Genomic DNA, 14,754 nt, shown 5'->3' on the forward strand with positions numbered 1-14,754 from the left:
GACCAAGTCAGATAGACCTTTTAGCAGAATGATTCTGGCTTAAGGAAGGTATGACCAGACACCATGAGACCAATTAAGGGGCTGCTCCACTTATCTAGGAGGAAGAAGGGCAGCCTGATTAAAGAAAGGTGATGCCCACAGGGTCTGGAAAAGTGGACAGATTTCAGAGGTATTTGGGCTATAGCACCAACTAGAGTGAGCCTGAGCAATAACGCCGTTGCCTTAGAAAGGCCAGCTCCTTGATTTCTGAGCCCAGTCATTCTAAACATTGCTCAGCCCTTCACAGTCGATGAGGCATTTTCATGGACATCGTTGCCACTGCTCCTCACAAACCTACAAAATAGGTTTTTATTATTTGCTATTTGGAAATAAGGAAGCTAAGGCTTAGGGAGGGAATGGCTAGAAATAGGACTCAAACTCTAAAGCCTGTGCGAGGTTGTTTTTGTTGGACTTTAATCTTAATCCACATTGACCCCCTTGGAAAAGCATCAGGAAGGAGAAGGAAGAAGAGAGCAGTGGATATGACTGTTCAAGTCTTCATTAAGCACCTAGCATGTGCCCAGCCCTGCTCTTTCCCCCGTGGGCACTGATCCAATGAGAGGGGGATGGGAAGGAGGGGAGCTATGGGCTGAGAGACAGACAAAAGCCGTCTAATACCAGAGCCAAATCCAGGAACATCTAGCCAGCAGGCTGTCCCATGCATCAATCTACAAGGAGCATTTAAATCATCACTAGCAATTAACCAAAATGAAAAAAAAAAAAAAAAAAAGGTATGTGCCAGAAACCTTTCTCTGGGAGAGAACTGAAAAGAAATCTTTGCTAAGCTGCTTGGAGTGGGAGGTGAAACTCACAGGGGAAATGGGGAAGCAACCACAGATGGTCCCTAAACTGCCCTCCAAGAAAGATGAGTCCAATTAAGATGTGTTTTCTCGCAGGAAGCATACAGACTTGGGGCCAGAGCTGATCCACAGGGGAGATTAGAGGCAAAGCTAAATCTAGACTCGAGTGGTCCTTCCTCCTCACCCTTCCCCCACATGCCCCTCAGCCTCTTCTCTCGATAACAATATTTTCAAACAAATATTTTTGAAAATGGTTTAAAGGAGCAAAAACAACATGAGGTGGGCTCCCACAGGGATGTCTCTATCCAGGTCTACTTATAACCCAATGAAATTGAAAATTATAAGGAGCAAGCAAGCAGAAAGACTCCCTGGCTCTTCTTCTTGCCTGGGAAGGTGGAAGGTAACAGAACAAGTGCCCCGAGAGGCATCCCAGCCTTACTCCTTCCTTCCCAGGGGAGCAGAACCGCAAAGAGAGCATCAAAATGAACTGTGCTGTGGGCAGATGACTCCAATCTGCCTTTCTTTTCACCATGATGATTCAAATGTGACTGGAGTGTCTCATTTTTATAAAAGGGAAAAGAGATGGCAGGGGTTGAGCAGGGATGCCGACCAAAGACTCCCATTTCCACTTTATTTGTCGAATTACGACTGGATAAAAGAGAAACTGGACTGGAAAGATCAATTCAAAAATCACATACAGAAAATAGGAGCCAGGCCTGTGCCGGGAGGGTGGTGTCACATTTGTCCATGCTTCTGGGGATAAATGTTAGCAGCCCTGTTTCAGAGCCAGCATCGCATTTGGCATTGCCATCACACACACATGACTCGCTGACTCTGAGCACCATATGCAAAGGGCCTGAGCGAGCCAAGAGGCTGCCAGCACGGGTCCTCACCCCACCTGGCCAGAGAAAACCCAAGGGACACAGCTCACAATCAAATGTCTTTCTGATAGAGCACAAGGCAACCATGTCTTGGGCGTCATTACTATACCAGAAGGCCAGCTGGACTTGAAGTCAGACTTTTCAAACGTGGGAGTGGAACTAACTCCAGGCTTTCATTTCATGACTCTTTCTTTTTGAGGCTCCCCCCTGGCCCGGGAGAAGAGAGCCATGAGTTCGATATCAGAGGAACTGTATTCATCCTAGGGATGTGACTTTAACTAGCTCCCTTAATAGCATCTTTTTCTGAGTGTTTTCTAGGTGCCGAGCACTTAGAAACCCACGATGCCATATAATTCTCAAAGCTATCACTTCTGTATAACACTTGTGTAGTCGCCTGGGTCACGCAGAACACTGACCCTAGGTCACAGCTGCAAAGAGCAGACTGGGCATCCAACCCAGTTCCGTCTGACTCTAAAATCTGGGTCTTTGGGAATTCCTGTTGTGGTTCAGAGGGTTACGAACCCGGCTAGTATCCATGAGGATGTAGGTTCAATCCCTGGCCTCGATCAGTGGATTAAGGATCTGGCATTGCCGTGAGCTGAGGTGTAGGTTCTTAGGCGCAGCTTGGATCCTATGTTGCTGTGGCTGTGACGTAGACAGGCAGCTGCAGCTCCAATTCGACCCCTGGCTTGGGAACTTCTATATGCTGCAAGTGAGGCCCTAAAAAGCAAAAAACAAAAAAACAAAAAAAAACAAAAAAACTGGGTCTTTTAATATAAGCAAAGATATATATGTGTGTGTGTATGACTGGGTCAGTAGAAATTGGCACAACACTGTAGAAATTGGCACAACACTGTCAATCAACTATACAGTAGAAATTGGCACAACACTGTCAATCAACTATAACTTTAAAAAAATAAAAAAATATAAAATCTCTGTCTTTCATCACAATAATATGTTCCCCTCAGGTAAGTGCTCTGAGTCTCATGTTCGACATGGACATCATAAAAGGTAATAGTTTCTACCTTGCCTAACTTTGGCAAAATTTGATAAGAAAGAGTTCCCTGAAAAAGGCCAAAAGCTCTTGACACCAGCAGAATGAGCAGCTCGCCAGGTGGCTTCCACCCTTGGAGCTTCCTTCTCTCCCACGGTAGGGTTCCTGCCACCCTCCCTGGCTGAGTCCATGGGGTGAACTGTCCAGGGTGCCCCCCCCCCCACCATCTGGCAACCTGGCCAAGGCTTAGAGCTCCGTGTGCCTCCCTGCAGCCACAGCACAGGCAGGCTGGGCCCAAGCTGTCAGGGGTCCAGTTACAGGAGGAAAACACCCAAAGGGGTGGGAACAGGAACAAAGCAATGGTGAAGGAGTCCCGGGCTTAGTAAAAGGCAATTTTAATATCTCATTGTAGAAACCATACCAACTCTTTCCTTATGCACAGGTGCTGGGAGAGAATAAAAAGAAAGCTGTCTTTAGAACCCTTCTACAGATCAGGAAAATTCTGCAGTGCATGTGTTTTAAATAAGCCCCAAAGTCCCATTTTGCAAATAAAATGCTGAAAATCAGACTTGGGAGGGGCTTCTGAAGATGTGCTGTCCAGTCAAATTCAGAACGCAGCCCCACGGCACGCTGCATCCTAGCCGGAGAGGCAAAAGTGTGTCTTCATATATGAACAGAACTCGCCCTTCCTGCATCTTGCTTAAGCCATTTAATTCACATTAATAACAGAGTACATGGGGATAATTTAAATACAGATGTCTTTGTAAAATTGGTCTCTTTTTCTGGAGCTTAACAAACTGTGGCATTCCAGCTATTCGCAGCTGCAGGGCTTAGAATCCTGAAAGGAAGAGCTGCGGCAGCAATGTGGACCGCAGATGGGCAGACGTACCTCCCCAGGCTCTCTGCAAGGAGGACCTCTCAGGGCCAAGGGTGAGTGTGCAGGTGGAAATGTGGCAGCTTGACACAACGTCCTTCCTCCATCCCCTTCCCCAAGAGGACCCCGAAGGCCCTCCCCCAGGGGATGCTGACCTTAGAGAGTACCTGATTCCTGCTGTGTTGTCATAATGGAATTTGGGGTCACACACTTCCTCTTCTTCCATGCAGGAAACAGGTGAGGTAGGCAGAGAGAGTCCGGAATCCTCTTCCATGCTCAGAGTCTCTGATATGGGAAGAACAATGTAGTCTTTGCCATCCTGAAACAATAAACACAGCATGCTATTGTTATGGCTTCAGGCCTTCGAGAGCCTTTTCATGAAAAAAACAAAGGCCACGGGGGCTCCTTGCTTGCAGGGAATGTTAGCTTTCCTATCTGAATGTAAAACTTCAGGACAACGTTCAAAAAACGGCTGGTCCAAAATAAAAGGGCCCTGGAAAGGGATGTGTGCGTGGAAGTTTATTAAAGGAACGAACCCCAAACAAGATGCTAAGGGGACCCCAGAGCCCTATGGCTACAATGAAGACAAAGCAGGCTGTGGTTATAAATGCAGCAGAGCTCCGCAGAGCTGAGAAATCATTTCTTCACGAAGCCCTATCCACACGAGCCAGGGCCTTTAAAGGGCATGTCATCCAATTTCAGCCTCCGTACTTCAAGGCAATGGAAAAAGTGATGACAGTCTAAAGAAAAGCAATAAATGTGCAGGAAAATGGGTCTTCTGAGAAAAAGTTGTACAACTTCACATTATTTCATCAAGAGACAGAAATAAAGGGCGATTTGATACCTCTAAATGTTTGGAAGGTTTATTGGTAAAAAACAGATTTGACCCACTGCCCCCCGCACCCCCAGCGCTTCAAAAGAAAAGCAGGAGGAAATTGGCTTCCATTCACTGTAGTCAGAGGTGTTGACTGGGGATTAAATAACTTTCTAACGGCAAAGGTTACAACTCTAAAGTCCACCAGTGGAAGTTATGGAGGCCTGGGATTTTACCGAGGAAAAAGCCATTTAATTTGCAGGATCCAGATGTGCTTCTGCCTGAAGAATGTATTTAAAAGTCCTTGAAATTCTGTCTATTGTTGATATATTTGGTGGATCAACTAGGTTTTGTTTTTTTGGTTTTTGACTTTTTTTTTTTTCGCTATTGTTTTTAAACTTTAGAAGAACATCTGAAGACATCAAAATACTCATCAGTAAAAATAAAAGGGATCCGCTCCCAGGTTATGAGTCAGGGTCTCATCTGTCCAAAAGGGTAATGATAGCTTTTAGAAAAACATGACTGCTTAGATCTGGAAGAATATAGCTCCTTATTCAATAGTTGAGAGGAGAGCGTGGTGGCTGTGAGACAGTCCAGGCAGCAGAGGAGCTTTCGACACCTAAGTACGCTTTGCAGAAGCCTCTTGGATGGAGGTCACAAACCTGCTGAGCATTAGCTTGTAAGAGATTTCCCAAGTGCTCCACCAGCTCGGAGAATGTGGGTCTCTGACTGGGCTCCCCGTGCCAGCAGTCAAGCATCGTCTGGTACCTAGAGAAGCAAAACACGGATGTCATTAACGGCCTCCTTCCTCCCGATCTGATGGTGAACATAAGCACTTGAATAAGTAAACATTTATCAAGAGTCTACCATGAGCTAAGAGAGTAAATAAGGACTTGAAACTGTGAGACACAGAGCCCGACACGTGGAGCATCAGGTGTGTGTAGAGAAAAGGAAACACTCCAAGTCAACACCTGGTGAAAACTGACTGGTTGGTAGAGATAAAGTGCTGTCACTTCAAGAGGGATGACTCTGTACTTGAGACGTTGAGACACGACTGAGCCTCGAGGGAGGTGTACATAGAATGCAAAGTCTCCTGGGCAGGGAGAACGTTTGTGAGCAAAGAAGAGGGATGGAAAAATGCTTATAAAGTCTTACATCTCTGGGGTGGTGTAATCAGGGGCTCTCATTCTAGTTCCTTCTTTCAAGCGCCTACAAAATTCCTCATCAATCTTTACTCCAGGATATGGAGAAGCACCTAGAAGAAAGCAGGGGTGGGATATTATTGATTTGATTTTCTCTTGCAGAAAGCCCTGAGCCTGATGCTTGAACATCTTCTTCATATTTATATCCATTTCTTCCTCCCTCCCTTCCTTCTTTCCTTCCTATTTTTCTTCTTTTTAGGGCTGCGCCCAGGGCATATGGATGTTCCCAAGCTAGGGGTCGAATCCAGAGCTGCAGCTTCCGGCCTATGCCACAGCCACAGCCACACCAAATCCAAGCCTCATCTGTGACCTACATTGCAGCTTGTGGCAACGCCAGATCCTTAACCCACTAAGAGAGGCCAGGGATCAAACCCACATCCTTATGGATACTAGTCTGGTTTGTAACCCACTGAGCCACAATGGGTGCTCCACTTTTTTTTTTTTTTTTAAGTACTCTTTGTAGAAGCTTAAAAATTTTACAACCCCAAAGCTTTCAAGTTAAATTTCCCCTGATAAAGGTGGAATTCAGGAAAGGGAAAGGCACATGAGAGTCACTGATTTTGTTTTGTTTTATTTTTGTTTTGGCTTTTGGTTTTTAGGGCCACACCCATGGCCTATGGAGGTTCCTGGGCTAGGGGTCCAATCGGAGCTACAGCTGCCAACCAACACCACAGCCACAGCAACTCAGGATCAAGCCGTGTCTGCGACCTACACCACAGGTCACAGCAATGCCGGATCCTTAATTCACTGAGAAAGGCCAGGGATCGAACCTGCAACCTCATGGTTCCTAGTCGGATTCGTTAACCACTGAGCCACGATGGGAACTCTCCACAGAGTCACTGATTTTTGTCCTTTTGTATTTTTATTTATGGAGTATGGAGGGACAAAGAGAAGGGACTTACCTAAGGAAAATATTTCCCAGAGCAGGACACCAAAAGACCACACGTCACTCTGAATGGTGTATACTCTGTCAAAAATTGTTTCTGGGGCCATCCATTTCAAAGGGAGGCGAGCCTGGGGGGGAGGGGGCGGGCAAAAGACAAGGAATGAGAACCCCATTTAGTAAACAGCTGAAGAAGAAACTTTTTTTCTCCCCAGACACAGGGCCTGAAGCTTGCTGAGAGGAATCTGAAACTTACATCTCCTTTTCTGACGTAATCCGGGTCCTTATAAATATCCCGGGCCAAGCCAAAGTCACAGATTTTAACCACGTTCTTCTCTGACAAGAGGATGTTTCGAGCCGCCAGGTCCCTGTGGATACACTGCAAAAAGAATCGTGTGCATTAGGACTAGCTTGGCAGCCCTGATCTCTTCTGCATCTGTTGTGACCTCATGCTTTAGAAAAAGAAAAAAGAACCAGATCAGAAAATCAACTGATTAACAAGCACTGGGTTTACATCTTGTATCAACACCTCAAGAAAAAAGCCTGTGCGTTTCACGGAGACACACATCTGCTTAGTCCATAAACAGCCCCAGACTCTGGGATTAAATCATTAAGTTATAGCATGATGAGGGAGTCATAAATAGACTTCTCTCGGACACAATCAAGAATGTGTTTCTGGTCACATCCACACATCCCTTTTGCCTGGCACCATATACGGTTAAAACGTGTTATTCTAAGGAGGCCCCAGAATGGGGCTTATTTTGAATGAATGCACGGAAATCAGAAACAAGGGGCCCCTCCTTGATTTGGTGCCTTTGTTGGTTTCTCCATTCCATATGTTACTGAAGCTGGACTAGCTCTGAGAAACAGTTCCCAGTGGGGCTCACCCTGTTTTCAAAATGCTGACTTATCAGAGCGGTCTATGAAAGCACAGCAGCCTCTCACTTGTGGATTCTCCAGTGCACTAAAGAGGAAAACTAAATTCTCTTTGGCTTTCCTTCCACTCTTTTCTGCTCCTCAGTTTCCCCACATCCCCTAACTTGCTACACCAAGAAGCTTTATCTCCACCTGACAGGTTTATGAGAGTACAAGAGTCTCAGGGAACATGCAGAAATGAATGAAAGAGGTGTTCCCCTTGGGGCACAGAGGAAATGAATCTGACCAGTATCCACGAGGATGTGGGTTGGATTCCTGGCCTCGCTCAGTGGGTTAAGCCTCTGGTGTAGGCTGGCAGCTGTAGCTCCGATTCGACCCCCAGCCTGGGAACTTCCATATGCCAAGGGTGCAGCCCTAAAAAGCAAAAAAAAAAAAAAAAAAACCCAAACAACAACAACAACAACAACAACAAAAAACATGAATGAAAGGCTTAGATGAGAATTCCGAGGTCAGTGGTGGAGTGCTGTGTGAGCCAGGCATTACAGACCCCCACACACAGCTCACATCTGGGTAGCGCTTTCCTCTGAATGAGGCACAGGGACATAGTACACAACATGGGGATATAGCCAATATTGTGTTAAACTGTAACTGTAAACCTTTTTTGTTTGTTTGTTTTTTAGGGCAGCACCTGCAGCATATGGAAGTTCCCAGGCGAGGGGTCCAATTGGAGCTACAGCTGCTGGCCTTCACCACAACCACAGCCACGCCAGATCCGAGCCACCTCTGTGACCTACACCACAGCTCACAGCCATGTGGATCCTTAACCCACTGAGGGAGGCCAGGGATTGAACCTGCAACCTCATGGTTCCTAGGATTCGTTTCTGCTGCGCCACATGGGAACTCCCATAAGCCTTTAAAAACTATACGCAAGGAAAGTTGAAACCATATGTGGTGCCAGGCAAAAGGGATGTGTGGATGTGACCAGAAACACATTCTTAATTGCATCCACCCCCTCCAGCCCCTTCCTGTCAAAGGAACCCCGACAGTGAACTGGCGCACTCTGCCCTTTAAAAAATAATCAAAAATTCAGAATCTTCAAGAAGGGTAAACGTCCTTTCTCTTCAGGAAAATCCTCTTCTAAGATTCCACGTCTCTCCCTTCCTCTTGGGAAAGGGAAGACACAAGCTCTCAGGCAGAAACCTCCGACAGCCTGGGGCTCTAGAAGCTGTGACAAGCATTAAACTTCAGGAAAAGAAAAGGGTGAGGGCTTTCACTCTAATTTAGGAAAAAAAAAAAAACAATGAAAACCCCCAAAACTTCAAGTCTTTCTTCCCCCAGTCGGCTGCAGCAAAGGCATGCTGTCAACTTATCCTTTTTCCTGAAACTTCATTCGGATTTTTCTTGTTGAAGGTAAAACCGTCCATTTTACCCTTTCCAGGAGAGCGACTTCAACGCTGCTCCCTCCCCTGTGTTTACAACCTTTGGAATGTTTGTAACTTGTCACGTACCCACCTCGGCCTTTGTTTGGCCTACTTTTCTAATTTTAGCTCTTTCAATCGCTGTCATCTCAAGCCTGTCCTTCCTGGTTTCTAATTATACTATGAACAAATACCTTTTGATGGAGAGGGATGAATGTAAAATAAATTAAAAATAGACTCTCTTGGGCCAAGATATCTGCAAGGCTCAGCCCCTCACCTCCTCCAGGCCATTACTCAAATGTCACATTCCCCTCAAGTCTTCTGCGTCCACTTTGTTTAAAATCGATATACACAAACACAGAGGCAGATGTACTTACAAACATACCACTCCTGTAGACTCTCTAACTGCTTCTTTTTCTCCATAGCACTTACTCCCATCTGACTGGTTTATACTGTGTGTCTCACCCACTGGAATATAACCTCCATGAAGGTGGAGAGTTTAGCCTATTTGCTCACACAGTGTCCTGCCCTGAGCAGAGGCTCAACGAATATTTATCACATGAGCTCATTTCATGAACTGCTAATATCCCCATAATGAGCAGAAATGGGGCCTCCTGAATCAAGCTCTTCTAACAGTCCCCAGAGTGGTGGCGAATGAATTACGGTCCCCACCGAGCACCCATGGCTGACCCTGAACATCTCATGTCCAAAACTGTGATGATGTGAAGAGATACTTTGTCTCACCTTTCGCGATGCCAAAAACTCCATGCCTTTAGCCACTTGGAAGCTGTAACAGATGAGATGCTCCAAGGTCAGAAAGTTCTTGTACAGATCTTCTGAGACTGTCAGAGACGCAGGAGGACAGAAATGGGTATTTCAACCAAAACTATTTGTTTCTAAATTGGATTGTGTAAGCTTCATTTTAAAAATTGGAAGTCAAATTTCAGGAAATAGAAGCAGACAGAAAATGCTTCTCTCTTCTGCAAGTAGGACTGAATCCTGGTATATTCTCAGCCTTCATCATACCCCTCTGCAAAAATACTGGCTTTTCCATGTCAGCCAAAGTGGATAAACAAATCCAAGAGGCAAAATTGGTAGATAACAGGGAGGCAAAAGATGGCTTTTACAAATTTGCTTTTTTAAACTCTTGTTTTTTTCACGTACCCAGAGGGATAAACAATAGCTTCATATCAAGAACTCTAAAAATAAAACAACAATATCCAGGGTCATTGAATCTTTGCTCTCCAGGCTTTGTCCTGGGGTAAAGGCCAAAGGTCAAATTATAACCTACAACAGATAACTAAAAATACCAGAAATACATTTACTTCTCTCACTTTCAAGCTGTGAAAGCACTGTAAATACATTCAATCTGACTTGCGAGGATGTTTTTCTCCGTCAAAGATATGAATGGAAAATAACGGGGAACATCAAGAGAAAGATGCATTTACATAAATTTGGGGTATTTACTTCCGTGCAACTGGTACAAATAAACACCAAGACATTAATGGGTGTTTCAGCATGATCTCTTAATTTTGGCCAGATAAGATAAGATATGGCTTCTCTCCTGGAGACAAATACCAGAGCAAATGAAAACTCCATTATAATAAGAAGCTTGTAAGTATGACAAAGGCTGTGAACCTTTTGCTCAATGACTTTCTATGCTTAGGGCTGGAGAGCTCTCCATGAATAATTAGTGAAAGTCCTTCATTTTCCAAAGGAAGAATGGAGGCAAAAATTCCAGGCCAACCGTCCTTTTATTCCAACAGACTCCCTCAAGCCTTTGGGTTTCCAGCTCACTGGTCAACCAATGAGAGAAGATGGGGCAGAGATGCGTGCTCAGTGTGTGCCCGGTTATGTGAGGCCAAGACAACCTCCTCCTGCTTTTCTAGGCCAAGTTCTAGCCTCACACTGCTTGCTCAGCTTCCATGGGAAAGAAGTCAGTTTTCAGTTCTATCTGTGGCCTTTTGACAAAGGACACACAGGCAGGTTTCTCCCACTATTTCATGATTGAATTCTTCTAAGCTCATGCTTCAAGAAGAGTCAGATACCAGGAAGCCCCATCCCTACCTCCACGGAGCTCTCTCTGCTCCTTCTGAGGGAGGCAGACAGAGAATGTATCCTGAAGCTGGAGGAGGCCCTGAAAGTTAGGCTGGGGACACAGCACCACTCATAAAGAGCACTGAAATATCATTGGAAGCATAAGTGGATAAAGAAAAGTGTATGTGCCAAGATGCCTCTGAACAAGGTGGAAGACCTGATAAGCCACTAGGGTTGGGGCAGAAACAGCAGATGCCCATGCTGCCTTGCAGAAGGTTGGGTATGATCAACAAAAGGACTTCCGTTGAGATGGGGCTGAACCTCAGCAGGTAACAGGGAGGCTGATGAACCACCAGAGCACCTCCTTTGCCCATCTGAAGGTGGCGCTGAACCTGTCCCACTGATAATTGCTGAACTAATTCTTGAAGGGCATTAGTTGGACTGCTGCCAACTGCTTAGCTCTCCTGGGGAACCGAGATTTCTCAGGCTAGCCATGCTCTGCCTCCCAACCTAGCCCGCTGCTTCTTTAGGCCTTCCACCCTTCGCTTTGAGGGAGCCTGAATGGAAGCCTTCTAGAAATTTAGGTCTCTTTCAGGTAGTACCAGACTGTTCCATGACAAAATTCCTCATAAGACCCTATCACCTGGTCTGTTCCTATAAGAGCATCATTAGGTGCAGAGGAAGCAACAACAGGTACCTTCCTCTTCCTCCACATCGCTGAGGGATTTCTCCTCCACGAATCCAGAGCTGGCTGAGCTTTGGCTACTGGTGATGCTGTCCAAGCGGCGTTTGGGATCCACAGTGATCTCACCAACATATTCTTTTCCTTGCCGGAACCGTGCCCCTTTAGTCTAGAAAGAAACAAAGGCATGCGCTCCTTGAGTAGCAGAAAATCTCTAAAATGCAGCCAACTATGGAAGGAAGACAAGAGGTACATCAATTTCAGAACCATGGAATCTCCAGGCTGAGACGTGGGACAAGTGTTGTACGTAATAGATTTTCATCCACAAAGCCTGGTTTCTTTTTCACTTCAAGAGAGAAGAGCCTTGTTTCAAGTTTCACTCAGATGCACTTGCAACATCAGGACACTTTTAATAGGGGGATGGACACTCCATAGGGTCAAATATGGCCAAGGTAGAGACAGAATCATCCAGAGCTGTCCTTCCACCTGTCATTCCTGTCCCTTAACCACACCGACCTTCCTCATCCTCAGAATCATCCCAATCCATATCATCCCAATCTATAGTGGGTCAGTAGGATTAGACTCACAAAAATAAAACACAAGAAGTATGTGTCCTTCAGAAAGTAAAAGAGGAGGTTATGACCATCAAGAGGTCACATGAAAAGACTCCTCACACGTTTCTTCACAGAATTTTAACAAAAAAATTAACCTGGACCACTTTGAGTTCTCCTCCATGTTACAGCATGGCCACAGCTGAGCTGGGAAATGACATACCTTGTAGGGGACAAATTCGTTTCTCTTGCTCCTTAAGTAAGTGGACAGATTTCCAAACTTGCAGAATTCCACAATCACCATGAGTGGCCCTGCAGACGGCACAGCAGAAGGGAAAATGTGCTTTTACTCATGTTTCTCACCAATTGTTTACCATATCAAAGAGCCAAAAAAAAAAAAAAAATCATAGCAGAGGCTATGAAACTAACTACACTGGAAAATGGATCACAGAAATCAACCAGTTGCAATTTCCCTTCTCTTGTAGCTTTTCTTTTTCCAAAAGGCAATTCCACAAAATATTAACCAAATTTCAGAAGAAAATCCACCCACTTGCTTTTCAACACAACTACCTATGATGACTTCATTTTAGGGGAAACTACTTTTTTTTTTTTTTTTTGGTCTTTTTGGGTGGCACTGGTGGCATATGGAGGTTCCCAGGCTAGGGGTCGAATCGGAACTGTAGCCACCGGCCTACACCACAGCCACAGCAATGCAACGCTGGATCTGAGCCACATCTGCAACCTACACCACTGCCCACGGCAACGCCAGATCCTTAACCCACCGAGAGAGGCCAGGGATCGAACCCACATCCTTATGGATGCTGGTTGGGTTCACTAACCACTGAGCCATGATGGGTACTCTGGGGAACTACTCTTAAAGTCCTTTGCTTTCACATTTGGGGGGATGTTTGCTTTCCTCATCTGGACACCTATGACATAAGCAGCAAACCGTACTATAGGAATGTGGCATCTTTTTTAATTCACAGGAAGTTCTAGAATAATTGATAGTGCCCATTAAGTATATTTCTATCTAGGAATCTGCCAAAGAATCCTAAGTTAAGGAAATCAAGACTACGGGAGTTGGGTGGTTTCTCTCAGACACCAGCAGAAAAGCAGATGCCAAAATCAGGCAACCAGAACCATCCACAGACACTCACCCCCTGGCTTGGTACAGGCACCCAGAAGATTGACCACGTTGAGATGGTGGCCAATGTGAATGAGGATCTTGAGTTCGGACATGAGGGCTCGGTGTTCGCTGTGTGTTGCTCCTTCTACAAATACAGAACCAAGAGGGCGATCAAACATGCGGGCATTTCCTTAAGCAGATAAATACCCCATTGAAGGCATCTTTGCAGTGAATCCTCCGGGGCAATGCAACTGTAACCCAATTTACAGATGAGGTACGATGCACGTCAAATATAAATTATATTTTAGAATTCTAAATCAAATTCTTTACATGAACCCAGAGTGTTTGAATATTTGAAGGAAGCCATTGTGAGGTCTTTTGCAAAGTGGAGAATACATCTGCAAATGAAATCATGTCTAGATTTTCTTCTTTTAAAAAACTGGATTTCCACATATCAGGTTTACTATGCTTCTCAGGGCGTGATTATTTCAGTGTTTCCTCGTAAGGAAGCAACACCACGTATTAAATATCCTCATGTATTAGGGGCTGTGCTGAAGTTCCCACCAACCTGTGCCGAGCAGGAAACTAACAAGAGCCAGCTGGCAAAGCCAGTTGGCACATGAGGCTGATGAGGCTGATGAGGCTAAGACTGTGCGTTTGATCCTGTACAGACTGGTGTACTTCCCTCCAATTCACAGACACGGTCCACACCTCAGGTCCTGGGGAGCCACCTCCAAATCACACACCCCCTCAGGCACAGGGGAAAAGAGGAAAAAGGAGAGAGGTGGCTTCACAATGCACAAGACCTACTGGCCAAGGGTCAGTAGCATTGTCCCCATCAGTGAAAGCTCAATGCAGTTCTAGCAAAGAATCATATATGCATCGCCTCCCCAAATGAAAATGGTAAGACCAGTAGGTTTAACAATTGTTCATGAAACTTTGAATTTCCAAAACATCACCCATAATCCTTTTCCCCTCAGCACAACCACTCTTATTTTGCATATCATCTTTTATATGTGAAAATCTTTTACATATTCCAATTCTAGGGAACACACTGTTTTTGGTCATGCTACTATTTTTACTTATGGTATCAAATTTCTTTTTCTGTGTTTTGATGGTCTATAATTATCTCCCTAATGCACCATAGTACACAAAGAAACAATTTTGTTGTAACCAAGGTATTTTTTTCCTATCCTTAGGCCACTAAATACAGTTGTACAAAGCTGTGTCCTGCACAAGGGCTTCCCAGGCAAGTGGAGCAGCAGGAGAGCTGAAATCCATCCCAATTTTGCCAGCCAGGCTGTGGACCCTGGCATGAGCCTATAAAAGAGGAACTTTGTATCCAGTTTGCACAAAGGCATCATATAGTCCAGCTATATGCTTGGCTAGTGGGCCCACCTAACCACAGAGCCACTAACACAAGCCTTTCATCATATTTAAAGATGGGCTGAAACAAATAGAGGGATAGATCACCATTTAATTTTGCTTTTACTTTCAACATTTTTTTTTTTTTTTGTCTTTTTGCTATTTCTTGGGCCGCTCCCGCAGCATATGGAGGTTCTCAGGCTAGGGGTCTA

The 14,754-nt window shown here is 45.1% G+C and overlaps 1 protein-coding gene across 2 annotated transcripts in view; it reads right to left on the reverse strand.

The window, feature by feature from the left end:
* KDR (kinase insert domain receptor) overlaps positions 1 to 14,754 on the reverse strand; it is a 47,230-nt gene that overhangs the window by 5,924 nt on the left and 26,552 nt on the right. Inside the window, exons 19-27 of one of the 2 annotated variants that reach the window (XM_003128987.7) lie at positions 13,209 to 13,322; positions 12,275 to 12,363; positions 11,516 to 11,669; positions 9,526 to 9,623; positions 6,744 to 6,866; positions 6,507 to 6,618; positions 5,558 to 5,657; positions 5,065 to 5,170; positions 3,756 to 3,907 (exon numbers count right to left, since the gene is read on the reverse strand). In XM_003128987.7, the coding sequence (XP_003129035.3) occupies positions 3,756 to 3,907; positions 5,065 to 5,170; positions 5,558 to 5,657; positions 6,507 to 6,618; positions 6,744 to 6,866; positions 9,526 to 9,623; positions 11,516 to 11,669; positions 12,275 to 12,363; positions 13,209 to 13,322 (1,048 nt within the window). Of the gene's footprint in view, positions 1 to 3,743; positions 3,908 to 5,064; positions 5,171 to 5,557; positions 5,658 to 6,506; positions 6,619 to 6,743; positions 6,867 to 9,525; positions 9,624 to 11,515; positions 11,670 to 12,274; positions 12,364 to 13,208; positions 13,323 to 14,754 lie in introns of both variants that reach the window. The other variant, XM_013997943.3, reaches the window with a different exon arrangement.

The sequence above is a fragment of the Sus scrofa genome, chromosome 8 (genome assembly GCF_054392235.1).
Source record: "Sus scrofa isolate SSC_HxYL_T2T_F1_AM1 chromosome 8, Sscrofa_HxYL_maternal_Yorkshire_Landrace_v2.0, whole genome shotgun sequence".
NCBI lineage: Eukaryota > Metazoa > Chordata > Mammalia > Artiodactyla > Suidae > Sus > Sus scrofa.